Source organism: Gopherus flavomarginatus, chromosome 3 (assembly GCF_025201925.1).
Source record: "Gopherus flavomarginatus isolate rGopFla2 chromosome 3, rGopFla2.mat.asm, whole genome shotgun sequence".
In the NCBI taxonomy this organism is placed as follows: domain Eukaryota; kingdom Metazoa; phylum Chordata; order Testudines; family Testudinidae; genus Gopherus; species Gopherus flavomarginatus.
Window position 1 is genome coordinate 132700719 of NC_066619.1, and position 27711 is coordinate 132728429.

The window sequence follows — 27711 nt, forward strand, 5'->3', positions numbered from 1 at the left end:
GGCTTTGTCAAATTCTAGAAAGTATCAAACATTTGTACAAATGAGACCAGCTCCTGAAATTAAGAAGGATCAAAGGTTAAAAGGGTTAAGTCACCATCCTTCAGGACATAAACTGATCAAGAACAGTGGTGAGAAGAAGGAAGAATTTTCCCTCTATGCTAGACAACTGCATGGCACTTGCAATATTGTGAGCATACGTCGTCCTCTGAAATCTGAAGCAAGCAGCCCTGGCCAATGTCAGAAAGAGGAACATGAGCTAGGTAGGCCATTGAGCTTTTGCAGCTTAGTAAGCCCAATGTTCTGAGCTTGACAAAGAAAACAACCTAGTATGTCAAGGACTCCAGTATTTGCACCTTCCTGTATTATGTGCAGCAGCTTTCACACGTCTCAGCCAAAATCAGGTCACTATTGTACGAGGCACCATTATGAATTTAGATCCAATTTGGTGAATAGTTTCAGCCAAAAAAAATTGATTTTTTCCCACAAAAATCAAAATGTTTCATTTTGACCATTTCAAAACAACATGTCTGGCTTTTCTTTTCAAAATAGCATTCTGTTTAGAAATTTGGCTAATTTTTAAAACCGTAACAAAGGGTAAAAAGTACCCCAAAAGTACTCAAAATGAAATGTCAAAAAAAATCATTTGGGGTCAAACTGAATCAATTTTTCTTCAGATGATCTGAAAAAAAGTCAATTATTTGCTTAGTTCCACTATGTTCTCTACAAGCACACTGTCCCTGTCACAAAGAGCTGACAATCTAAACAAACGACAGACAAAAGGTGGGGAAAAGAAACCCTCCTCTTCCCCATCAGACAGATGGGGAACTGAGGCACGGAGAAATTAAGTGATTTGCCCAAGGTCACTCTGGCAGTCTGCAGCAGAGTCCCATTCCTGTGACTGACCCACAAGGGCATCTTTTCTTTGTCATTGAGAAAGGAAAGTAAAATAGTCCAAACAATGCTGTTTGGACATGCATTTTCGATGGAAAGCAGGACTTGAGAAATTCTCTTTGGCTTTTCGAGTGTTCTGTGCCTTTTAGGCATTTCCAGACTCTCTACGTGGATTTTCAAGTCCTCTTACACCTTGCTGCAAACCAACCAAGATGAGACTGTAAGCTCTTTTTGCATTGGTACAGTAACCAGCACAATGGGGCAGGGCTCCTAGATGCCACCACAATAATAATAATAATAATGCTTGAAAGAGTTCCTCACCTGCTTGAGGCTGACCTCTGCATTCAGTATCTCATCCACAGCAAACGATGGCACGGAAACGTTATGATGGAGAAAGTCTGAGAAAGTCTCATTGTCGACCAGGAAATCCCGAAGTTTCAAACCTGTTAGGTGAGAAGCAAGCATCACTCGGTTTTATTTAGTGCAAATCCAAAAAGGAGAAAGAATGTGAAATCTTCAAACTAAAATAGCAAACCCTGGTTGGGGAGAGAAGGGGAAGTGACAACAACAATGCAGAACACAAAAGGAAAATAGTAGCTGCTGCCAATGTGCTCGGAAATACAGCAGCTTGCAGAGATACATTGGACCTGCCATGTTTTTACACCAAAAATAGAATCTTTGAAAACAACCTCCCTCCAACACCTTTGCTAACATCTGATTTGTTGCATTTAATCTGCTGCCAGGCATATGAGATGCAAAGGGAACTCAATGGTTCAGAATAAATTGCTCTTCAGTTTTCGGAAAATTCACTCCAGTGCAGAAGGCTAGTTACAAGAAGTTCAGGACTCCACTTGAGCTCTGTTTTGTAGCTTAAGCAGGACTGAACTGGTGTTCAGGGCAATAAAAAACGTACTAAATCTTATATAAAAATGTTTGATCATTAATAATATGAGTACTACTAATAATCACCATCATTGTAACCTACCACAAGACATTTCCAGGCCAAGCGCAGGCAGACACAAGTGTGCCTGGAGCCAGAGGTTACTTTATACAGATAGCAACAGGTAGATTTAGGAAGTAGTCTTGCCATCTCTCACATTTTTTTTTTGGTAAGTCTTATGATATTTAGTGTTTTTCTAAAAGCCCCAGCTCCTGGAAGCATGTGATTATATGAGAATCTCAACTTTTTTTTTGTAAGCAGAATCTTCATGGTTGAGGCGAAATGCTGAAAAATGTTGTACCCTGAAGTCTTAGAAACCAGAGAGTAAAGAACAGAACCCCAACCCTGATTTTTTTTTAAAAAAAACCTCATGATTTTTAAACTAATCACATGATTTGGGGGGCCTGACTCTGGTGCTTTTGAATGCTTGATGTTGGCAATACAAAGGAATGCAGCTGAGATGAAAGGTGCAAATGCTAAGCAGTGGGGAGTTGAGGGAAGAAAGACATCTTGGGAGTCATTGTGGATAGTTCTCTGAAAATATCCAAACAACGTGCAGTGGCAGTCAAAAAACAGAATGCTGGGAATCATTAGGAAAGGGACAGATAATAAGATAGAAAATATCATATTGCCTCTATATAAATCCACGGTATACCTGCATTTTGAATACTGTGTACCGATCTGGCCGCCCCATGTCAAAAAAGATGTGTTGGTATAGAAAAAAGGTATAGAAAAGGGCAACAAAAATGATTAGGGGTATGGAACAGCTTCCATATGAGGAGAGATTAATAAGACTGGGACTTTTCAGCTTGGAAAAGAGACAACTAAGGGGAGATATGATAGAGGTCTATAAAATCATGACTGGTGTAGAGAAAGTAAATAAGGAAGTGTTGTATAATCCTCATAACACAAGAACTTGGGATCACCAAATTAAATTAATAAGCAAAGGTTTAAAACCAACAGAAGCATTTCTACACACAACACACAGTCTACCTGTGGAACTCTTTGCCAGAGGATGTTGTGAAGGCCAAGACTATAACAGGGTTCAAAAAAGAACTAGGTAAGTTCATGGAGGATAGGTCCATCAATGGCTATTAGCCAGGATGGGCAGGGATGGTGTTCCTAGCCTCTGATTGCCAGAAGCTGGAAATATGCGACAGGGAATGGGTCACTTGATAATTAACTGTTCTGTTCATTCCCTCTGAAGCACCTGACATTAGCCACTGTCGATAGACAGGACACTGGGCCAGATGGACCCTTGGTCTGACCCGGTATGGACGCTTTTCTGTTCTTATGAAGAGAATTGATGTGGCTGACTCTAGAGAAGATTCATAGGCATGGGCTAAGCTGATTAGGTAGATAATCTGATGCCTTTTCTACTTAAGGAAGAGCAGAGGCACAAAACAAATTGGTAATTGATGGCAAAAAGGGAGAAAAACCCACAAGCCAAGCGCTAATGCAATGGACTTTTAATAGCTTGTATTCCCTCATGGCTGCACTGCTCATCCCAGAGGGAGCAGCAGCAACTGTGGCACAGGGCTCTCATTCTTGTTTTAATCAGCTTGACTTCTTACAAGAAACACTCAGTGCCTTTCTGAGAAGGGACCGGAGTAAGTCTGCTGCAAATCTCCACAGCACTGGAAGGGGATGGGGAGCATGCCAGGGCGGCCACGTGTCCCAAGAACATGGAGTCCCGCTCTCTGTATGCCTCTCAGGGTTTCTTTTGTCTCAACTTGGCAGGACACCAGTCTGGTATAAGAATTATGAGGCGAGAGTGGGGGAAGAAAAGCAACACTCCCCATTCTCCTTGCAGCACGAGCATGCCGGGGTTACTGTCGGTCATTGCTCTCTAGCCTACATCTCTAGTTACAAGTTCTACATGAAAAATATTCGCCACCATCAGCTGGGCTGAGGAAAGCTGGAGGTAACGTTGACAGGAGGTTACTTCAGGGTGAAAGCTTTATCCCCCCCTCCCAGGCAGAATGATTTAATAACCTGCCCATTGATCATACTGTGAAAAAAACCCTAACAGGCTTGTGCAAACAAACAAGCCTAGTTTTCTTTTCAGCCAAGACTGGCACAAAGAAAAGTGGGCCAGATCCTCAGCTGGTGCAAATCAGCATAAGCCATTTACACTGATTCACAACAGCTGAGGGCTTTGCCCCGCAAAATTACTCAGATTCAAAAATCTCCCTCCTCCTCATTTCTGGCTACTTCCTAACTGCACTACATTGGCTAAAAAATTACTCGGTATGTTTGAGTTTTGGTGAGATCATCAACAGCACTGAAACTCGAACGGACAAAGAGATTAGCTGGATAAAAACGCAGTGGCATTTAAAGATCAGACATTTGCAAGCTTTTTCATTTAGCCCAATTCTAAAGAGAGTCTATTTTTCTAGTTGCTCTTTTACTAAAATTTTATTGAACAACAATTCTCCTGCTCTTCCTGTATTTCCTCCTCATTTGTTCTTTATTGCTGCTCGGAAACAGGATCTTTGTTAGCTAGGAACATTCTCTTTAGTTTGTCTAACTCAAAGTGTTTGGACAACTGCAGCAAAGCAACCTGCATCTTCTTACAGAATGTAAAGAAGCTATTTTTGGATCCCCACTGCCCTGTCTGTAAAGACAATGTGGACTGCGAAGGAACCTTGTCTTCTTACTTGTCTATAATTTAACTAACACAGTGTACCTTGGGTGTTCTATTTCCCATTATCGGCCAGCATTTTCAAAAGTGCATGGTGCTGGCTGAAATTCCCATCCAAGGCATATTTCTACATTTGTTTTCATCCCGATTCCTGACAAAAAGTCTAAGTTTTTCACCAAATGGAAAATTCAAAAAAATGTTGATTCAGAAATGCCAAAACATTTTGTTTCAGGTTGGTGTGACATTAATCTTTCTCCCACAAGCAACTGTGCTGACATGCCTGAGGTCCCACAGAAAGCCTGTGGCAAAGCAATGATTTGTCTTTACCTCAAGTCCAGTGCCTGAACCAGAAGGCCAAACTCCTTCATGGTGAGCTCACCTCGCCTCTCGTCCTCTTTCCATCAGGACAGATTGTGCCACCCCACAGAATCCCCACTCTTCAGATCACGGAGGCCCACACGCTGACTTGCCCCTGAAGCCAGTCACAGGTGGGGAGGGGAGCAGAGCAATGCAATCTATCTGAACTCCAGCACTGCACAGGCTAAGTGTGTGTCTACACTACAGCCCTTACAGTAGCACAGCTATACTGATGCAGCTGTGCTGCTGTAAGATCTCCTGTGTAGCTGCTCTGTGCCAAAGGGACAGAACTCTCCCGTTGACATAACTAAACAATCCCCAATGAGCGGCGGTAGCTGACAGAGCTGTCCACACCGGCGCTTCTGCCGGTGTAACTTATGTCGCTCAGGGATGTGGGTTTTTCCACACATCAGAGTGACAAAATTATACTGACAAAAGTGCTAGCGTAGACATAGCCTTAGAAGATGAGGCTTTTTTAAAAGTGTCCCTTTCAAAACACCCATCATTCTGTCCAAGGCTATCTACTCACCAGAGCATAACACAACCGATGCAAACAATGCAAGATTCAGAGGAGTAGCCATGTTAGTCTGGATCTGTAAAAGCGGCAAAGAGTCCTGTGGCACCTTATAGACTAACAGATGCATTGAAGCATGAGCTTTCGTGGGTGAATATCCACTTTGTCGGATGCATCCAACGAAGTGGGTATTCACCCACGAAAGCTCATGCTCCAATATGTTTGTTAATGCAAGATTGTTCGTTCAAAACTGCCACAATGCCTGCAAACAACACAGTCATAGTTCCTGAATGCGCTAACAACATACTAGGTAATGGGAGCACTTGAAGTGGGAGGGCACATGCTGGAATTACAGCATAATCACCAAAATGCATCCCTGCCATTAAAGAAATTCTTCACCCCCTGTTGGGATGATCTATGTTCTACCTCAAGGGAACAGCTCACCCCCTTCGTCCTGCCCTTTGCTGCCAACAGAGCCAGTTGAGTTCAGTACCAGAGTACGGCTTGTGCTTCTGACAAACGAGGCGGCAGATCAGGACCTTCTGGTTGAAATGTATAGAATATATAAAGTTAGAGTTGAGCCCTAATCATGAAACTTGGATCTGGGTTTGCCTGTAGGTTCAGCTGGTGTAAATCAATTTAGCACCACTGAAGTCAATAGAGCTTTGCTGATTTACATCAGCTGAGGATCTAGCCTAACATGTGAAAGGAGCTCCTCTCCCTACTGCACAGCCAGCTTTGCTCTTTAATTCCCAGTCTACCCACACTAAGGCCCGGATCTTGCAAGGAGCTGTGCTGAGCTCAGGACTGGAGGCCAGCTCCCTGCTGCTCTTTGTTAATTAAAAGGTCTGAAGAAAACAAGGCAGCCAGTCAGTCCATGTGCCATGACTGCACCTTCAGCAACTGCAGACACTCTTCTACTGGTGTCAAGTATCAGGGGGTAGCTGTGTTAGTCTGTATCCACAAAAACAACAAGGAGTCCAATGGCACCTTAAAGACTAACAGATTTATTTGGACATAAGCTTTCGTGGGTAAAAAACCCACTTCTTCAGATGTCTAGTGGGACATTCAAGACAGAAAACAATTATGTTATTTCCTGCACTTCCTTTGCTATTACTGGATTGATCGGCTTTTGGCTGAACTTCCATTTCTCCCAGCTCAGCCACTCTTTCCCCTTGATCCTGAAGTGCAATCATAACCCTTTACTTCTTATCTCAGAGGCTGCTAATAGAAAAGTGATTGTGTTGCCATAAAAACAGCATTAAGGCATCACTGCAAGATCAAGTGGCAAGACCAGACGAGTTACGGAAGCCTTTACTTTGCTCCTTAGCATCGGCAGATTCTTGTAAGTGCCTGCAGGCGGGCAGATTCCTTTCCCGGCACAAAGCAATCACGCGCCTGCCTCTCTCAATTAACGAAAGCGGCAATTCAAGATTGAGAAATCCATGGGAACGATCAGTAGATGTTTCTTTCCTTGTGATGTGATTGAGAAGAGGCTGCAAGGCACTAAGATACTCTCTTGGTAGGGTTCAGACTTATGGGGCCTGATTCCCAGCTCTGGGTGAGCTGCACTTGATACAGAAACTGGAGTGAGGAGAGGGACACCTTTGCACCTCTTGGTATAATGGGGCTAAGCCCATTTATAAGCCAGAGCAGCATCAGGACTGGGCTATCATACCCCAGGCTTCCAAAGACCTTAAGGAGCTGTTCCAACAGCCGGGAGCAACCAAAGTGCACTTGCATTGCGTACCGTCCTTCTGGATCCCTGTCCTCCCCAACAAGTTCCCTCCCCCCATAGCTGCCCCTTGCACTGCACCAATACAGACAACATCAGCGGTCTGGTCCACCTGTTTGTTGCAAGGTGAGCTGTCGCTTCCCACACAGATCCCCACCCAGCGAATAAAAATGCCTGTATTTTAAGGATCACACAAGATGGCCATAGGGTAAGCGGTCCTGCAGCATTTTACCTTCCCCGTTATACAAATGGAAAACCAGAGACACAAAAGTGCATTGACCTGTCTGATAGACAGTCTGACCCAGTGGGACATGGCACAGGAATGGGATCCAGGAGGCATTGTGTTCTCAGCCTGGATCATCCATTGATTTACTGAGCAAGTCTCTTACCCTCAATTTCCCTGCATATAAAATTGAGATAACATTCTCTTCGGTGAAACTTCTCCATCATATAGCTGAGCACCCACTCCTTCCATCAGCCCCCACAAAAAGAAAGACCTGAAACAAACAAAATAACCCTACCCCAATCAGAATTCTTATATCTAGAAAAGACAGAAGAGTCTCCATGAAGTCTAATAGCGATTTCATTAATGTTAATCTATTTTCTGAGGAAGGCATTTAGATATGATGGTGATGGACAGCAATATGAAACCCTAAGACAGGCTGGCAAATTACCAATGTCAGATATAGAAACAGAACTCAGGATCTATGAGCTCTCAGTGTCTCTTGCTTATCCAGAGGAAGCAGCAATCACAGTAATGTTAGAGACTATATTAGCAAAGGACCTACTGATCCAGTGACCCTGCTCTGTTATGCTACATAAAGCCCTTCTGATTCCCAGTCATCAGCCAGTGCTGGGCAATTTTCATTTGCCTGTGTTATATTCCCATGATTAAACTTTTGGCAACACATCCATGGAGCGTGCTGGAGCACCACACAAGCCTCCTTTAAGGGCTCATTTGGCTTTTAATTTTTTCCTCCCTCCACATGCTATCCTTCCCTCGTACAGGTGTTATAGCTCTCACAGCTAAATCTCTTCCTAGCTGATGCCGACAGGAGCTAAAACAGTCATAGGAACGTGTTACACAACATTACCTTGATTTGCTAACAGGAAATTGAGCAGCTCAGAAGGCCTGTGGTGCAAGATCTGCCAGCATCAACATGCCAGCCTAATCTGCCAACAGTTGTCCCTTTCCCATGTAAACGTGTTGTCCTTTTTCTGTGGGAGGTGGTAGGCCTATCTGCTCTCAAGCCATAAAGTGTCCTCAGCCTGTTGTCAGAGGAGACAACCAGTTACCTTAAGGCCCATTCAGAACCTTCACACATCTTCCTTTGTGGAAAACAGGTTACTGCGAGAGGTTGTGGGATCCCCATCACTGGAGGTTTTTAAAGAACAAGTTGGACAGGGCAGGGATGGTCTTGGTTTATTTGGCCCTGCCTCAGCCCAGGAGACAACTTGATGACTTCCAGAAGTCCCTTCCAGGCCTACATTTCTATGAATCTGGGTTTAAGAAGCATTCAAGCAGTTCCCTTTCTCCTGTCTGTTTCATTTACTTGTCTGACTGCTAGGTTTCTTCTGAGTGACGGGGGAAAGGTTATGTGCAGACTCCTCAGCCTTTCCCCACAGGAACTCTGGAGGAGGTTTACTCCTCCTCCTCCTCTTTCGGAGGTCATGCTGGGAAGGTTTCAGTCAGACGGGCAGTTCCATGCTACAGCATGTGAGCCACCTCACAGGGCTAATAGAGCCATGGCAGAAAGCCCAGAGGTGAAGCTACAAGGCCCCACTCTTACTTCCTAATGGCCACTGTCACTTGTTTTAGTCCCAATGAAACCTATCTGCAACACACATTTGGTATTGCCTCACTTATACTGTTGAAAAGGCCCCCGAAGAGGAAAGGCAAGAGAGGGTCATTCCCACTAAAAGAAGGGATCCTGCCACATTTTCTGCTTCTGGTGTGAATCACTTTTTCATGTCCCTCTTAGCTCTTGGTCGGTCACACACTGTCCCCCACACTTGGAACTTGGCGTGTTGAGTGTTTTGATAATGCTCCCCTGACACAAGAGACACGGAATGGGCTGCCCCTCACAAAGAGAACACAGGGGAGGGGTGGTCAGCAACTGAAGGAGCCTGGAGCACTGTGGGAAATGAGGAACTCAGACAGGTCAGAGGGAAGAGGTGGATAACATTTTGCAGTTTGCCTCTCACTAATGTTCAGTCACGCATCCTGTCAATACACGCAGGAGAAAGATGAGAGGGGAAAGACCATAAACTCTGGAGCCAACAGGGCAAGTTCCATCTCCAGCTCAGAGGAACACACCTTTAAACGTGGTCAGATGGTATGGGTGAACAGCTGCAGCAGAAGTGTTTAGAATAGAAGCAGCATGAGAGACCCCAGTAAAAAGAATGGGCTCTCAGAAGGTGGGAGCCATGGGAGGATGTATCTTTCTGCCTGCTGAGTTCACTTTCCAGGAATTCCCCAAAATATTATTTCTGCCAGGGCTAATGGGAGACTTTGGTCTCACATGTCATGTTTTATTTTTGATGTGAAGCAAAGATAAGTATCAAAAACGCTGCTCCACATGATTTAAGAGGTGTCATTAGGTGAACACACAGCTTCCATGGGTTGCACCTGAGTCAACTGCAAATGTTGGAGGAAGTTAAAAAAGCTTGTCTCTCTCTTCCTCTCCCATTCAGTCTTGCAAAGTCGTAAAAATGTAGCTTTAAATGCTGCAACACATGCATGTGAGAAGGACAATTATTCTGACAGCAAGCACGAGCACCTCGCTAACGATTGCACACCACAGGCCGGATCCTCAAATAGTATGAACTGGTGTTGCTTTGTTGGCTTCAATGGAGCAACACCAATCTGGCAAACAGCTGCCAGACCAATCCATAGAAACAAATTCTTTTATTCTGCTGGTAGTACCTTGAGACCCCAGTTGTTACCAAGGCCCTGTTGTGCTAGGCAGTGTATATACATGTAGTCACAGACAGTCCCTGCCCCGAACAGCTTACAAAGGGCAGGAGGGGAAACAGAGGCACAGAGAGGTGAAGTGACTTGTCCAAGGTTACTCTGCAGGTCAATGGCAGAGCTGGGATTAGAAGCCAGGTCTGCAGACTGTCAGTCCTGCATCCTACCCACTAAAGAACATTCTCCTTATTTAGATACTGCAGAAAAGCAGGGAAAGAGACAAATGCTCTATTATCTCTTCTTCCATCCTGGACCAGATTCTGTGATTAGTACAAACAAGAATAAAACAAAATTTGCCAAATGGAGACTAAAACAAAGAGAAAAATGTATTTTCAAGCTTCTAACAGAGTATTAAATGATACGATTTTTTTTTTTTTTTAAACAGGCTTATGAGGTACTGGGAAGTAACACAGAGAGAAAGAGAGTGTGTGCGTGTGTAAATACGGTGCCATCCCTGGTGGGCGGAAAATTTAAACTAAAATGAAAATTCCCCCTAAAATTGTTTGTTTTAGTTGAAAAGCTATTGCTTGTCTCCGCCGACTACCTGTCCCCACCCTCAAATCAGCCACTTTTAACACTTATGCTTTAGGCTTTTAAGCCAGCCTCTGATTATTGGGAGTCAGAAGAGAAACTTGTCCAGGACAAGTTATTGCATAAACTGCCTACTGCAACGGTTCTTGCAACTTCTTCTGAAGTAGCTGATACCAGTCATCACTGGAGACGGTATACTGGACTAGAAAAACTACTGGTCTGCTCTGAACAGAGCAATTTCTATGTTCCTGACCATTTCCTGGGAGTCCCAATGAAAACCAGGGCAAATATGCATGAAAAAGTATCACCATTCAAACCAGGATTATTCCACTGCAGAGCACAACTTTGTAATCAGACCAGAACACGCTGGAGTTCAGCACTAGTAATACACTGTTTAGAATGTACTGGAAAGTGTGGGTATGTCCACACCGCAAAACTACCCCACGGCTGACCCGTGCCAGCCAGTTTGGGCTTGTGGATTATGTACAGGTTTTTCTTTGCAGTGTAGACATACCCTGTGTCTTCATGCCACTGCCCCCTGCTGCCTGGAATGTCTAATCATTCCAGGGCTTGTTATGCCACTTTCAAGTGCAGTGGTTCTCAACCTGCAGCCCAATCGGCACATAGCTGTGGCCCACATGACATCCTCAGGGCCATACATGTAATATATACATTGTGTGGATGCAGCCCACAAAACGTATAGAGAACTGCATATGTAGTGTCGGAAAGGTCTGGGCTATAGCAGCTGGATGGCACAGACAGGGCAAGCACTGAGACTCAGCTAGGAAAACACTACTCAGCCAAGCTCAAAGCCTTTGCTAGTCTTGCCCAGGAATGAATCTACTTCTGGCATGTGCCTGTGCTCAGCCATCACCTGAGAAGGTCCTGCCACAGTTCAGCTGTTGTTAACAACAACACACAGAGATTCATAAGGTGAAGGTCCACCATAAATCCTGCCTTCAGATGCACACGCAAAACTTCTACTAACATCAATAAGAACTACCTGCGTGCATCCTAAAGTTAGTATTTATTGTTATTATAGGCACAGCTGGTAGCATCTTCTATTTTCAGGGTTGCAGAATAGTTCCCATTATCATACAGCCTTAAAAACTACTTTAAAGGAACAGTAAGGTTCTGAAAAAAAGCAGGACAGAAGTAGGCAATGCTCGTTTAAGCAGGGACAGACACTCCGACCACATGTCCTTTAAAATCAAGCACAAGAGGGCAAACGCTGGTTGGAAACTGGATGTTTTGGTTCCCAAAGCACTGGAGGATTTCAGATTCCCAGATCAGCCTGTAATTTAATCTGCACAACAGTATCCCCTTCATAGCTGCCAATGTACAGTACACACTCTATGGGCCAGATCCTCAGCTGGTGTAAATCAGCACAGCTATGTTGACTTCAAGAGCTATCACAGTTTTACACCAGCTGAGGCTCTAACCCGCACATGCAGGCAAGTTGCATGCATTCAGTTGATTTACAATATACTGCATGTCTATAGTACTCTTTCATCTCAAATTATTCCATAGTGCTTTGGAAATGTGTCTCAATATACAGGCTACAGTATATGGAGGAATCACTTCACTAAAATGCAGCTACCTCTGGGGTGAAATACAACCACTGCTTAACATGCAGCAACACAACAGACAACAGTTTAGACCAAGAAGTCAGGAAGAATGCTGTAGCTAGCTAAAACTGCAAGGGCATTTAGCAACAGGAAGCAGAACATAATTACACATACTGGATTTTAGCCGGAACCCTCGGGTTAACACTCCCCTATTTATATTACCAATAACATTTAAAAAAGTAAGGCATTTGATTTCCATGAAGAGGCAGCCTGCAAAAATCTATTTTATATGGATTTCATAGATATTTTGGTTAAAGTATGCTCCACGTCCCTGCCTGGCTAAAGCTGATCTTTGATTCAACAGAGATCGTATTTCCAACACATAAGTCTTTGACTGCCCCACTGTTACACTAAAATTCATGCCACAACCCACTGTATTTGGAGTGAGGACGGAAGTCCCTTGGCAGCTGCTACTTAGCTCATAGGGATATTGTGAAACCCGATTAGTGAATGTCTGTAGAGTACTTTGAAGATGAAAAGTGCTCCGAACGGAGAAGTTCCCAAATCTGAACACTGAATCTGGGGAGGTAGGGTCTCAGAACCAAATCCCGCCCTACGGATTTGGTTCCAGGTAAGATGCAAATGTGGAAGGGACCTATGCTCTAGCCATACATCTGATATGGCTGCAATCTCTCAAAAACAACCATTTGCACAAGATTTCTGTTTCAAATGGTGGAAGTCTCCCAAAAACAGCTGATCTGTCCACCATTCAAAATGTCGTAAGCTTCCCATCGTCACTTTCTCACCATTTTTGGCAGAAATGTCACAAGACAGTGGTGCTATCAAACCCACACTGGAATCAAAGCCAAGGGTCAAACCGAAACCTTGAACCCTAGCCCAGGTCCAAGCTCTGCTTACTCAGCTGAAGCCAAATGCAACATTCAGCAAATTAGCCAATTTTTACATATCAAGATTTTTGGGGTTAAAAGTTACTAGAAACAAACCCAGAAATTCTGTCAACACAACCTGAAGAGAGAAAATAATTGCACACTGAAGATAACCATATGCATATATTTCTGATTACACAACACCAGTGTGTAATAAACTATGCTGACAAGTTTATATAGATAATGGAAACCAATAAAGTTCTATTGTTTACTCAGTACAATTTTTAAACTTCTCAGTTCCAGATAGAATCTGTATTTACAGATAAGGCTACAGCAGGTACTTTAGTTGACTAAGAGCAAAGCCACACAGAGCTTTCAGAAACAATCCCAGCAGTGTCTTATGCAGGCAGATACTAGTTACACTGACTAACATCAGAACTGGGAAGTGCTTGTTTTCTCTATTATTATGGCTGTATCCAGGCAGTAAAGACAAGCTAATGGAAAGATAAAAACAGTGTCCTTAAGATACAGTATTTTGTTGCCTACTGGAATAATACTGTTATGTACTGTAAGTGCTATCATTAAAAAAAACAAAAACTATCAGTTTTCCTGGGCCTGGAGCCAATCAGTAAGTTGGCAATGCAGAACATACTGAAGAAGGTAACAGAATTGCCAGCCAATACTGGCTAATAGTATTTCACTTAAGACTTTCCGTTCTGCTAACACACACATGCAGTCCAGTGCTAGCCCATGAGGGGCCTTAAGTAGGAATATTTTTGCCTCCCCTCAGCTCCCACAACACATCCTCATTAATAGGGGCCCCCCGGAGCTGCTTGGGAAGTTCAGATCAGATCTGAGTCCAGTTCTGCTAGAATCGCATGAGTACAGTGCACATTGTACTGTAACACCCTGTGCCGTGTTGCCAAGCTCCACCTCTGATTGTGGATCATGTAATTATGCTGTTAAAGAAAATAAATGCTTTGAAAGTTCATGGGCATCCTGACCCATAGAGCGCTCCATGGGGAAAAGAGATTTAACGCTTCACCAGACCTTTGTATCCAAACTTCTGCAGAGATAATTTCCTACACAAATCCTACCATTGACTTGGAAAAATAAAAGGGGAAAGCAGAAGTTAATTACATTTAAAGGGATAAATGCTCAGCATGGAACATGGGGAATTCAGTATATATAATAAAGCCTAGCTAAAGGAGCTATATATCTAATCCCCAACACACACAGTTCTACCAATATCACACTAAGGGTCTGTGTACACTGGAAAAAAGGGATTTCTTAACTTGGGTTAGTTAACTCAGGTTAAAATAGCAGTGAAGACATAGCAACTTGGCTTTTAACTTAGATAGCAGCTTGAGGTCAACCTAGGACTCCCCTATAAACTTTAACTCAAGCTCCTAACCCAAGTTAAAAGCTGAACGGACGTGTCTTCACTGCTATTTTAACCTGAGTTAAGAACCCACCTTTTTATTTGCAATGTAGACATCCCTAAGAAACCTTTCACTTGCAGGCTTCATACTTGCATTTTCTGGCAGGGGATTTTTTTTTGGTATAAAACAGAAAATCAACAGGATTCATTTAGATTCTGGGTCCACTGCCTGTGGGAGGGGGTCCCAGAGACATGCCACCACAAAGGCGAACATGCAAGCACTGGTTGGGAGTTTTAAAGCAGTCCCAGGGATTTAGACGCAACTTCCATTCATTTTAACAGAAGAATTGAGCGAGACTTTCAAAAGCACTCAGCATTAGCCTAACTCTGCTCCCTATGACTTCAACAGGAGCAGAGTTTTAGCCCACATGGACTGCTTTTGAAACTACCACCCTGTATGTCTCAATACCCTTGACTGCTCTGAAAACCTCAACCACTGGGACTGAGACAGGCAGTGTATTTCTAAAAAACTGCTTGAACTGGTCACCAAAGCGTTAGCTTTGGTAGGTAAAGCAAAGCACACAATGGGATTCACTGTATGGAAACCTCCCATTGAGTTATATGTGAAGTGCACACGGCAGAGTTAACTAGTCCCAGTTGCCTTATCCCAGAGCACAGATCTATCCTTTCATACCTGAGAGCAGTGTGTGGGGCAGCATGTTCTCTAGAACCAAGAGAAGCAAAACTGCATGATGGGACTGCTAGACTCCATTTGGGGTCCTTGGGTGAGGGCTGCTATTTATACCTTTACATAGCCCCATGTGGTGTTGGGCGGACAGCTCCCCACTGAAGAGTGGGAAAGTGCTACATACATTTGTTGCTTGCTTTGTTATCATTCTGATTTGTTCGGTTTTTGGTGGTGGTCCCTTCCAGGGCAAAGTGAGAAAGGAAAGTTTTTAAGGAAGAGAGGAGGAAAAGATACACATTAAAAAAAAGAGAGAGAGAGAGAAAAAAAAAAGGTGGAGGGGGCTGATTAGATTAAACCAAAAGAGAGTGGAGCCAAGGGTTTATAACGCTGGTTTCTGGCCTCATCAGGTTAGGATGAAGGGTTGGTTAGACTTGAGCACAAACAGTGGGGTTTGAAGGCAGTTGTGTCTGTCCTTAAATGTGGGTTTGATGAAGTGATGGGGGGTGACTATTTCATACAGCTGTTATTACAGACACTTTGTTAATGTATATTTTTTAAATGAGCTCTTAGGTTAAAGCCCATTTTTTTCAGTAGTCTCTTGATGTCTCCCTGCCCTCTCTCTTGCCCGTATTGCTGAGAGTCTACAACCCTGTCTCCTACCCAGTGTTTCTCAAATGCGCCTCCACAGGCTTTTCATGCAGCCACTACAACCTCCTGGGCGGTGATGGTAGCGGGGGGGAAAAGGGGCAAAGTATCAGCCTCCGCCCCTTCTTGCTCCTGGATGCGCCACACTGCATAGCCTCTGGAGACAGGTGAGGCACACTGCTGCAGAAGCAAGGGGAATTCTCACGGAGGGGAGGGGCTTGGGCTTCAGCCTTGGGGTGATTGGGCAGCAGGCTACACTGATACGACTTCAGGAGCCTGGCCGCAGGGCTTCAGGTGCCAAAGCCCAGCTCCAGCCATGTGGTCCTGGCTTTGGGCTCTAGCCCCTGGCACCAGGCCCTGGTCCCATGCTCCAGCTGTGTGGCGGCAGCCGGCTCTGAGTGCGGACCCCAGCCCCATCCACATGGCTGCAGGCTCTTATGCCTGCCTTCAGCCGCGCAGTCTCCAGCTCTGACTGCACAGCAGCAGGTATTGACCACTGGCTTCAGCCATGCAAGCTCACCCACCCCATCACTCCAGGCCCCTGCTGCCTCCCCCTGGCCCCACATCCAGCCCCCTATTGTCCCAGGCCCTCTCTGCCACCCCTTATAATCCCCCCATCTGGGCTTAATTTGTCTAGGGGCTTGCTGAGAAAAGTAATATTGACAAACATGCAACTATTACTTTTCCTAGCACACTTACTAGCTAGCTGGGAGGCTGTGATAAGTGATACTTCCATGTCAGTTAATATCACTTATCACAGCCCTCCAGTTAGCTACTAAGTGTGCTGTGAAAAGTGATATTAATGCACATACAAATATCTCTTTTCACAGCATTTTTATTACTGAGTCTGCAAAAAAAAACCCACATAAATAAATTACAATGATTTGGACATGTACCTGTGCATATTTACACATATTTATAGGCATATTTGTTTTTCCGAAACTTAATTAAGTATTTTAATAAAACGCTTCAGTGCAATCACCAGCAAGAGTTGGTGGCCACACTCTGGGGCCACCAAAGTTTCTTGTGAGGCTGTGCTGTTGCCATAATGTGATGTTGATTCAATGTCCACTGAAGTCAATGCAAGGACTCCTCTGGCTTGCAGTGGATGCCAGGCCGGATCTATGCTCTCAGCTGCACCAAAACTGCATAGGCAACATAGTTAAGCATGCCTGATGTTGAAACCTGTATAAAGGGGCTCTGATAAAATGGGTTGGTAGAGAGTGCTAAATTGGGATTTGCAAAGCAAAAAGGTGCAACCCTTTTAATTAAGTCAATTGAAACATCAAGTATCAGGGGGTAGCTGTGTTAGTCTGTATCCACAAAAACAACGAGTCCGGTGGCACCTTAAAGACTAACAGATTTATTTGGGCATAAGCTTTCGTGGGTAAAAAACCCACTTCTTCAGATGCATGGAGTGAAAGTTACAGATTCAGGCATTATATAGTTGAAGTGTGTGTTTCTGATGTTGTTTTAATGCAAATTTCAAAATGTTACTTACTATTTTGTTTATAGATTTTTCAGTTATTTAATACTCTATGGATGGGCTCAGACATTCCTAAATGCAACTGCCCAGGCTCATGGAGGTCTGGGTAATTAGCATAACTGCTCCTATTCAAACTCTAGGTAGACAACCCTTGTTACACTTGTAAACAAAAAGTATGAATCAGTATACCCAATGTATCAATTAATTATAAATTCTACTGCACTCAGACTAGGGATCGCTCAGTGGTTTGAGCATTGGCCTGCTAAACCCAGGGTTGTGAGTTTATTCCTTGAAGGGGCCATTTAGGGATCTGGAGCAAAAATCTATCTGGGGATTGGCCTAGATACCTCCTGAGGTTCCTTCCAACCCTGATATTCTATGTATCAAAGTCAACAACTAATCATGAATGAAATTTGTATTTAGGGCATATGCTTTTCAGGGCAGGGACCATTTCTTAATAGAGGTTTGTACAGTGCCTAGCACAGTGGGGTCTTAATTTTGCTTAAGGCCTCTAAACATTATTGCAATACAAATAATTCACTATTTATATAATTATTTTCACTGCTAGATGGTCATCAGTTTTGTAAGCCTAATCATTAGAACGCTTAAAGCTTTCTTTGTTTGTTTGTTTGTTTGTTGGGGGAGGGTAATTCTTCTTTAAATCCAAAGAAATATTAAACATTTGAAAAATTTGGGCAACTATCTAACCTGCTAAAGGATATAACATCTCTCTGCTTTCACACTCTCAGAAGGTGTGCAGTTCTGTTCTGTTTTCAAGTCTCATTGAACCCACCTGGTTTATCATTTAATTGTCTACTTATATACCTCTTCAATCAGTGCATTATTTAGAAGTTGAAGTCATTCCATGTGTGGTGCCAAAGCAGAACCGAGACGTGAACTACTTAGAAAGCATAACAAGTCCTTACATCCCCATATCAAGTACTCGGATTGTGGCATGTGAATATAGGACACTTGTTTTCTACCCTGAGAAAATATACTACAAACCAACCACTTGCCTCATCTCCATTTTTAATTCAAATTTACTGGGCCAATTTTTATCAAGCTGTTGTAAAACTGGCCTGATGAGGTGAAGTTCTGAGTATCCTCATTGCCGGCTAAAGTACGGGGATTGTGGGCACGCAGCACCTTGCAGGATTGAGCCTCGGATGCTGCTGTGTGGAGGTTTTATGTTCAGGTTGCCAGCTTACTTCCTGAGCCAGTGGAGGTTAGGCCCACCGTTGTTCTAAATCGGACCAGTTTTTGTGGGCTCTGGAAGGAGTCAGATCCAACCCTTCCGTTAGCCAGTGGGTCACCACAAAATGTGACCTCTGAAGCAAGTGGGTAGAAGATGGAGAAAAGTGAGATGCTAAAGGAACCTTCACGTCCAAAAACAATCAAAAACTGCTCTTTTGGACAGTATTGAGAATACAGGAAGGCACTAATGTAGACCTCGGGAGACCTGGCTTCATTTTCTGCCTCCGCCACAGTCGTACTGTGTGACCTTGGGCAAATCCCTTCCTCTGTCTATGCTTTAGTTCTCCCCCTGCAAAATGAAGAAAATAGTATTTCCCTTGTCTATTTACATTTTAAGCACTTTGGGGTAGGGACTGTCACATGCAGCACCTCACACAATGGGGCACTGATCTCAATAGAGGCTTTTGGCTGCTACTGTAATATTACTAAGTAATGTTTATTGAGCAAGTGATTCCATATGGAAAGGGAAGGGCAAGACTTTAAGGGCAGTCCATGCTGAAACCTTGTCTGGCAAGTTACAGCTCACAATGAAAGCCTGAGGTATACGTACATCTAGAGAGGGATATTTCTGTGGGTTTGTCTGTTTCATTGCCCTGCCATTGTTTTTGTAAGAAGTGAACAGACTGCGTAGTGAAAAGGCAGACTGTCATTGCGGTGTCCCTAGAACGTGGAAGCCATGAGTTGACTATCAACTGCTGACTGATTTGCAACTGTGTGATTCCTAGAAATTAACAGGCAATTTGGCCAAGTGTTACCCTCTGATTTTTTTAGTAACACTGCAAGATAGTAACATTGAGCCAAAGATCTAGTATTGCTTGTGGGGAGCTGTGTCTCAGGGCTAACTCCATAGGGTGCAATTTGCAAAAGCAGTGTGGGAATTTTTCTTGAAAGCTGCTAAACTCAAACTCCATCCCTATGAACCCGTCATTATCACTTAAAATGCTGCTGCTGGAAGCCACACAGTCTGCATCTTAGAGCAACCACTGCAAACTGGGCTGTGTAGCTGTGTCATGCTTCTGGAGCAGGACATCATTCAGGTCTTTGACTTCTGTTCTCTGGCTCTCCTCTCAGTGCTGAAGAGTTTGCTCTGTTAGATGTATCAACAACAACAGGGAAGGGGAGAAGCTCTGCCACCTGGCTGGGGTTAGTTTTTGATTCTTGGTGACTTTTTTGTCCTAAAAGCTCCTTGGAGATTGAAGACCCACTAGCTACCAGGGACTTTAAGCAGCAGTGCTTATAGCATTTGAAAGCCTTCTGTAGCATTCAACTTTGTAATGAGACAATGTATCTGTGGAAAGAGCTTTGGCTGGGGCTGTAAAATAAAGCAGTTCTCTCTCCAGCAGATCACACTCATTTCTCCCTTCCCCTGCAGCAGGGAGAGGGGGGAGGAGAGCTGCTTCCATAACTTCTGAAGAATGGGCCCAACCCTGTGAGGTGCTGAGCACCCTCAGCTCTCCCTGAGGACAAAAGGCGTTTGGGTTGCAGTGTGCATTGCAGTAGGTGCTCAGTACCTTCTAGGTTAAGTGCTAAAGCATGAGGCTGCATGCTCCAGCAGTAGCCATGGTCCAGCTCATGCACATGTCTGGCTTTAAGATGCAAGCAGTGACATTACTCATACCCCTAAAACTAAGCATGTGCTTAAAATGAACAGAACCACAGTGCTTAATTATTGCTGTTGGGAGCAACAGGACAACTCCCAGCAGTAAGCACAACCCCAGGAGCTAGTAGTGGTAGGAATGGAGCCTCAGGCTAGGCGGAGAGAAGCAGACTGATGGCAGTCACTGGAAGGGTTCGGTTGCTCTAAATAAGTCTGGATTAAAAAAATCTGAGGGAAAGATGTGGACACGGGAAAAGGAAGAGAACGATCACAACTACTGGTAACTAGCCTTCCCCATCCCTCACTCTAGTGGCATTTCTCCCCTCCCCCCAGTAAGTGAGCCCTGGGCACGAAGGCTCTTTCAGATCAATGATGATATAACTGACCCACTTTGCTCACTTCTTGTGAGGTCCAAAGTCAAAGGACTCTAGCAAATGCTGACTCAATAACTGATACAAGCTCCCAGATTTAGATAAAGACGGCATTAGCAATGCCAAAAAACACACCAGGGTGCACTTCATAGAGCAAATAGAAAAGAGGCAGGGCTTCTTTTTTTTAAAAAAACCTGAAGGTTATTAAATGGATTTAGGGCCTATGCCAAAACCCAGCAGATGCAAAGGCAAGCCCCTCTCCCGCCCCCAATGATTTCAATTGGCATTGCATCGGACCATTTTTGGAGTGGGGAGGGTAATACAGAACTTTTAAATAATTAACTTTGTGTTGTCTCAGTGGGCAACAGGCCCAGCTACTACTGATGTCTGAGACCAGCCCCAGGCTCCCTTTCTCCTGCTGACTCCAGCCTTAAAGACAAAAGATAGGGCAGATTAAATAAGGTGCCATCTTCTTCCTTTTACACAAACACACACAAACACACACACACACACTTTAAGAGCCTGTGGTTTATTCATTTACCAGGCAAGCTTTTGTTTCTGGCATTCAGAGGATGACTCCCGGGCACAGAGCCCTTTACTCCCGACTCAGAGTGTCTTTTCAGCAAGATAAAATTGAACAGCTGCTGAAAAAGATGCAACAGCTACTAGAGGTGCAGTGCCGAGCACCTGCTCTATGTGAAGAAGGCTCTGAGGCAGTGGCTGTGCTAACTGAGTCCTGCATATTGCTATGAGCTGAGAGGGGTCAGCCAGGGTCAGACGCAACCTCTGGACTCTGCCCTGCCTTTGGCTGGTGCAGACACAGCTTGTGCTGAATGGAAGGGGCACAGTTGCACAAGAGGAGGAAAGCTGCCTGGATTATCTGTGGATATCTGACACCCAATGAAACACAGATGGCCCATCTGCTCTCGAAAGCAAGGACATGCTCTAGTTATGAGTGCGAGATAGCAAGGGAGCCCTGCTTGGCAAGCTGAGTAGAACCAAAATGCTGTATGACCCCTTTCTATATCTGTCTACTCCCTCCCTTTAACCATCTTGTCTATTTCCTAAGAACACCCCAAATCCTGCCAAGAACCAACAAAATGCCTTTACCAGGTCGAGCACTTGATGCTTATATGTGAGATGCAACCAGCAGAGTGCCAGAATTTCTGCTGTTCAGTCTGTTAGGATTGGCCTGAGCTCCATGGGCAGCTCTCATTTGTCCTCTCTGACAAGTTTCATGCCATAAATGTAAAACTCCTTAATGAGCCTCTATGTTTTGCAGACAAGTGATAACCAACATCTCTTTGTGCTCCCCAGAGTCTTAGGCTTGGCTCCATGCCAGCAGCTGAGTCAGGAAGAGAAGCATGAGGATGAATGGGCCACACAAAACAGCCGCAAGCGCTTGGAGCATTTGTTTTGATGGGCTGCAAGAGGGCAGAAGACAAGAGGGCCAGGTTTTGCCTCAGCTACACCACTGTAAATCCTCCAGAACTGCACTGATCTAAGTGGAGTTCTGGTGTATTTACTTAGGTGTAACATGAAACAAATATCAAAATGATCCTGGAGAAACCACCACACAACACTCATGAGGACTGTTTTTCCTCTTCAGTCAGCAGTCAAAAATACCCTGTTACCCTGCCATGCCATTTCACAGCAGTGGCTATCTCCTCTTTACATTAAGACAAGTAGATCTTGCAGACTTAAGGTGTGTCCCCTTCGAAAACGGCAACACAGAGAGGGAACATACCTATAGAGCCTGCTCCTCCTCTCTATTAGACTAAGCATACACTGAAGTCAATGGAGTTACACTGGTGTAGTAAGTGAAGGCCCTGATAAAGGCCCAGTATGAGGCCTGAGGCCTGAACTAAAATAATTGGCCAAGACTTTGCTAACATAAAGCAAAGTGAAGCTGTGAGCCAGAGGCAGGCCCTGCTCACAGAAGCTGGCAAGGAAAGGGCCGATATTGCATAAACATATATTCACCTAGCACACCGAAGTATAAACACGGTACCAGAACACCTTATACTGGAACATTCCACAGATAAGAAAGAACAGGCCGACCCATCCTAATGACAGGGGCAAAAGGGTAAAATGATGGACAGAGTTGTTTTGATCGAACCAACATGTACAAGGTGAGAGGCGGCACCTTACTACGTAGAGGGGTTGTACCTTGCTGCATAGAAGGGGTGTACCTCAATACATCAGGAGTGATGTGTAACTTGTTTGTACCTGTGTATAAAAATGTATCTCTGGGGCGATGTCTTTGTCCAGCCGAAGGGGCAGTGGAAAGTCCCGCTACTGACTGAGCTGAGTCCATTGCCAAGAGGCACTTTCTCGTAGTATGCCCTGAATTAGGCTAAGAAACCTACAGGGAACTGCCATTGTGTCCGAGCGCAATAAACCTAGCAGACGTGACTTTGCACCTTACTAGAGTCTGTGGTCATTGGGGGTTCTCGTCGGGTCTGCTGTATCAGCTATCTGCAGAGCTGGGGCAGCACACAGGGTGAGCTCACGCACGCAGCCGAGTGATACCAACAGAGAGAGAGCAGAGCACAACACCGGTAGCATCTGACAACACACCTCTGACAACAACTGGTATAAATCCAGCGTGTAACAAAGCAGAGGAAAGCTGGTCCAGTTGTAAAACCCAGGTTCAGTTCCCTGATCTGCCACAGATTTCCTGTGTAATCTTGGGCATGTCACTTTCTCTCTCTGCCTCAGTCCCCCAGCTGTAAAAGGGGGATATTACAGCACTTCCTTATCTCACAGGCATGTTGTGTGGCAATTTAAGATTGTGTGGTGCTCACACACAACAGTACAGAGGGCCATGTTAGTACAAGAGATAGAGGCAGGTCCATGGTGATTATGTTTTAATTCAAGGGGCTGGAAGAAGAAAATAACCTTAAATAGTTTCTTATGGGGGGGGGGGAAGGGGGATGAATTAAGTAGGTCATCTTCTTTTCCTTGATAAGCAGCGACCTCAGCCTTTTCCTACAACTGACATAAAAACCTTTATGATGCAATATTGCCTCATACTAGGTATTTGTCCAGCACCTCGCACAATGGGGCCCAGAGCTGGCTCAGGCCTTTAATTACTATGGTAAGTGTCAATCATTCATAATAAACGAGGGCTAGTCAAAATGCTAAGTATTTTCATTTCTTTCTCCTAAAAGTTTGCATTTTTTCCAATTTTTTTCATGGACATGTTCAATTTATAGCAATATTCATTTTGATTCAAAAAAAATTTTAATTTCAGTTTCTAGGGTTTCCCCCTTTCCCTGTTTTTAAAACTAGGAAAAGAAATAGCAAACTGATCAAAAAGTGAAAAAAATTCATTTTGATTTTAAAATAAATGTTTTATTTAGATGAAAAACCTCAAATGTTAAAGTGTTCTGCATGTTTTCCAAGCAAAAAGGCCAGTTTTCCACTAATAAAAGCTCTGAAATTTTTTGATTAATAATAATAAATAAAACCCAACACATCTCTAACAGTAAGCTTTGATCAAAATAGAATCAGTGAACCCCATTAAAGATGACAATGGCGGGTGGCTGGGATGGGTAGGGCACCTGCTATATCCCTCATCCTCCTCTTGGTCCTGTAATGGTCATCCATGTCAGAAAACTGAAAGATCTTTTATTGTATGTGGTTGGAGAAAGGGTCAGGCCCAGGAGGGGCTGACAGGGAACTTCCAGACTTGTTTTAATGAAGAGTTTGTGAGTGAGTGTAACATGGAAGGGACAATCGGGCTTTGTTCTCTTTGCCACACCAACAATAGAGGGACTGTCATATTCAAAACATGCAGAATCACAGCTAATCTGTTGGGTGTTTTACTTACACAGTTGAATCGGTTGATTTGTTTCCATGTAGTTTATCATAGAAAGAAGCTCTTCAGTGTGTGTGCTCTGAGCCTTGTTTTTGCAATAAATTCACCAAGCATTATAATCACACAACAGGAGCATCCTTGCTTTGACTTGTACTGACAGAGCTCCTCTTTGCAAGGCACTCATGAGCATAACCCCTCCCTCTGGCCTTCCCAGCAGCCTCTAGTTCACCTTTGTGCCCTGATTAGATTTCTTTAAACGTCCAAACTGGATTCACATAGCAAGTTTCCCTACACAAAAAATATCAAAGCACACCCTCTGGGCATGGTTTTGGCAAGTACTATTCTTCCCAGTTAGAACACTGCTTGCTTCAACACCATCTGAAGGCAACAGGAGTTCAGCCATTGATTTTCAAGGGGGATAAGACAAACCAGTAAAATGTAGACAAGATTTTTCCAAAATTGACTAGTGATTTTATGTGCCTCAAATTTTCAGTCACCAACCTGAGACACCTTAAAAGGGAGCTGATGTTCAGAAAGTGCTAAGCACTCACCCTCTGGAAAAATCAGGCTCCTTTAAGGGTCTCAAGTTGGGCACCCAAAAATGGAAGCATCCAAAAATCACTTTAGAAAGTCCCGGGCTTAGTTTGTCTCCGTGCACGTGTGTCGGATGAGGGCATAGATTCACTCTGCAGGAGGCATTGGGCAGTTATCAAAAGCAGCTGTCTTGAACATACCTGGGGCATGAAGATTTGGGACCCCCTAGTTAGTGTGGCAGGGGTGGGAAGAAGCAGGGAGTGTGCGTTTCTCCTTCTGAGCAAGAAAATCAAGCCGCTTCCTTGTGCTCTAGAGACCTGGTGGATTCTGGGGGCAAGACAATGACCCTATTTGTCAGCCTCCAAAGGAGGAACAAGTGGGAGCAGCCATTTAGGGTCCCTAGAAACCTGAGGCAGGGGCACCAAGCCTGACAGGGAGGGGTTTCAACAACTGATGCCCCAAAGACAAAGGTAAAGCAAAAGGGTGCACACATGGCCTTTGACAGAAGGGAAAGAAACAAGCTGGAAATGTTGTAGGCCTAGGCAGGTGTTTGTTGGTCTGCTTAGAGCCCAGAAGCTGCAGAGTCCTGATCTGGGGTGTTTTGAACCTCTAAATGACCCTTGTGCACAGTTCTACTCTAGTCACCCACCCAATCCCTGGATATATTAGTGGATCTATTGAGTTCTAATACATACCCACCTGTCTGAGTGCTCAAGGATGTGAAATGAAGTCAAGAGACAAGGCCTGCTCCAAACAGTATATAGTCTAACTCTGACACGATAAACTACTTGCAGTGCTTCACGTGAAGTTATTGCAGGACAGGGACCTAAACAAGAATCATGAACGGACACCAAAGAGTGCATGTGGGAGAAATCTCACAGTCATAAAATCATGCGGTTCCTCATTAAGACCCAAATGTGCTTTACTTTACACATGTACTTAAATCCCACTGACTTCAGCAATACTCCACACGGGTGCAGGAGCCTGGCTGTGCAGAGGCAGTTGAAGGATCAAGGCCTAGGGGCATGTCCACAACTTGATGCTTCCATTTGTTTTTAGAAGGTTACTTCTTTTTAAACTAACCCCACCCCCCATCACCATTTCTAATAGGAGAGGCAGAACATAGGCAGTATATGAAAAATAACCTATAGAATAAATATTTATTCCGTTAAAAGGGAGTACACAACTCTTAATAAAGGCTGCCCAATTAGATGGCATTTACACTGACAAGAGGAAGGATGTTACTAGCCAGGGATGTGTGAAATTCTGGTCCAGTTCCCTGCTCTGCCATAGCCTTCGGTGTGACCCTGGGCAAGTCCCTTGACCTCTCTGTGCCTTGGTTCCTCATCTGAGAAAGGGAAAAAATAGCACTTCCCTCCCCCATCAGTGTGTTGTGAGGGGAAATATATGAAACACTATAAGGCATTCAGATACTACAGTAATGGAGGGCACACAAGTACCTAAGACTGATCAGTTTCCAAAATAAAATGCCATCTAACTCCTTCTAGACTACATTAAATAATTAAGTGCCCTCAATACACATTAGAAGGGAAGTGGGGTAATTAATTTTAGATAATATCTGCTTTGATTTAGCATGCTATGACTCAGCTTCAGCTGTTTCATACCCAAGTTCTTTTGTATCTTTGATTTGTTGTTTGGTTTTTTTCCTGCCAGTGCCAGCTGTATTGGAAACGTGCTTAGCTATTTAGTGATTTCAAAGGCAAATGACAAACAAACTTGTATGTTCCAAAAATGCCTGCAACAGGCTACAACATTGGCAATTTCGCAAATGAGGCTCACTTCAGCTCTATGAGGATGGCAATTTTACATTAAAAAACAGTTGCTGCAGTTGGCTGCCATAGGCCAGAAAGAAAGACTGAAAGAACACAGAACGCTCATCCTGGAGAAACATGTTTAGGGTGGGATCTGATGAGCAATGACAATGAACATACACTATGCCCTTTCCACCCATTGCAAAAATAAATAAAATACATTTTAAAAAGTGCCAGCTAACAACAGCAGCAAACTCCTGCCAAATGTACAAGGTTTTTCCCCACTGAGTTACCTGAGCCAGCGTTCCCAAGCTTCTGCAGTTTTCCCAGGAGTTTCTGAGCATCCTTTAAGCTGCTGTCCTGCTGGCTGTACAAAAGTAACCTCTTGGCATCAGAGAACAAGCGGGAAATGCTGCAGGACAGGGGTGGAAAAGTAGACAGTGCAATCATTAGCCTTGTGGTGCTGTCTGCACCAACTGCCACAGGCTCAGGTTTATGTCTCAGTTTGTTTATACTCAAAGACAGCCCTCTGCTGTGCTGTGAGACCTCTGTGAAGAGACCTGCAGGGGACAAGTCAGGAAGCCTGAACAAAAATGGCCTGTAATGAGAGATTTAAAAAAAGAAAAGCAGCACACTGGGACTCCTCGGGTTATCTGAAGGCAGGTGTTTAAGTGAGGAGGATGCGAGGTGCTTCTGGTAGGTTTGTCTGTTTTTTTCTGCTAGAATAAAACACGTGGCTGTTTGTGAACACACTGCACCTCGACAAATACACTCCCTTTTCTTTACAATTCTTTTCCAGATAAACAAAGTCAAGTGACCCTGTTCTGTGATTGTAACCGTGGTCTTCAGGACAGACTGGGGCTAACCATCCTGTGGGCACAGTGAGATGGTAAGGGAATGGCACAAGGATGCCAATGTCCCTGCTCTCAGCAGAGCACAACTGCCTTGGCATGTCATCGCTCTGGGACCACTTGGGCAAGGCTTCTCCTTGGTGCCATATGCTGTGAATTTCCCCTCCGAGACTGGGGAACCCAGGGTATATGCTGTATCTCTGAGAGGCAATGCTTCCCAGTGCTCCCTGGGAGCAATGCAGAGCCACACCAACCCCTATCACAGGGCTGC

At 44.2% G+C, this 27711-nt stretch overlaps 1 protein-coding gene across 4 annotated transcripts in view; it reads right to left on the reverse strand.

Moving 5' to 3' along the window:
• Window positions 1-27711, reverse strand: part of ABCA1 (ATP binding cassette subfamily A member 1) — a 143492-nt gene that overhangs the window by 75832 nt on the left and 39949 nt on the right. For all 4 annotated transcript variants that reach the window (XM_050944328.1, XM_050944329.1, XM_050944330.1 and 1 more), the window contains exons 5-6: window positions 26883-27001; window positions 1213-1334 (exon numbers count right to left, since the gene is read on the reverse strand). In XM_050944328.1, coding sequence (XP_050800285.1) covers window positions 1213-1334; window positions 26883-27001 — 241 coding nt within the window. The remainder of the gene's footprint in view (window positions 1-1212; window positions 1335-26882; window positions 27002-27711) is intronic.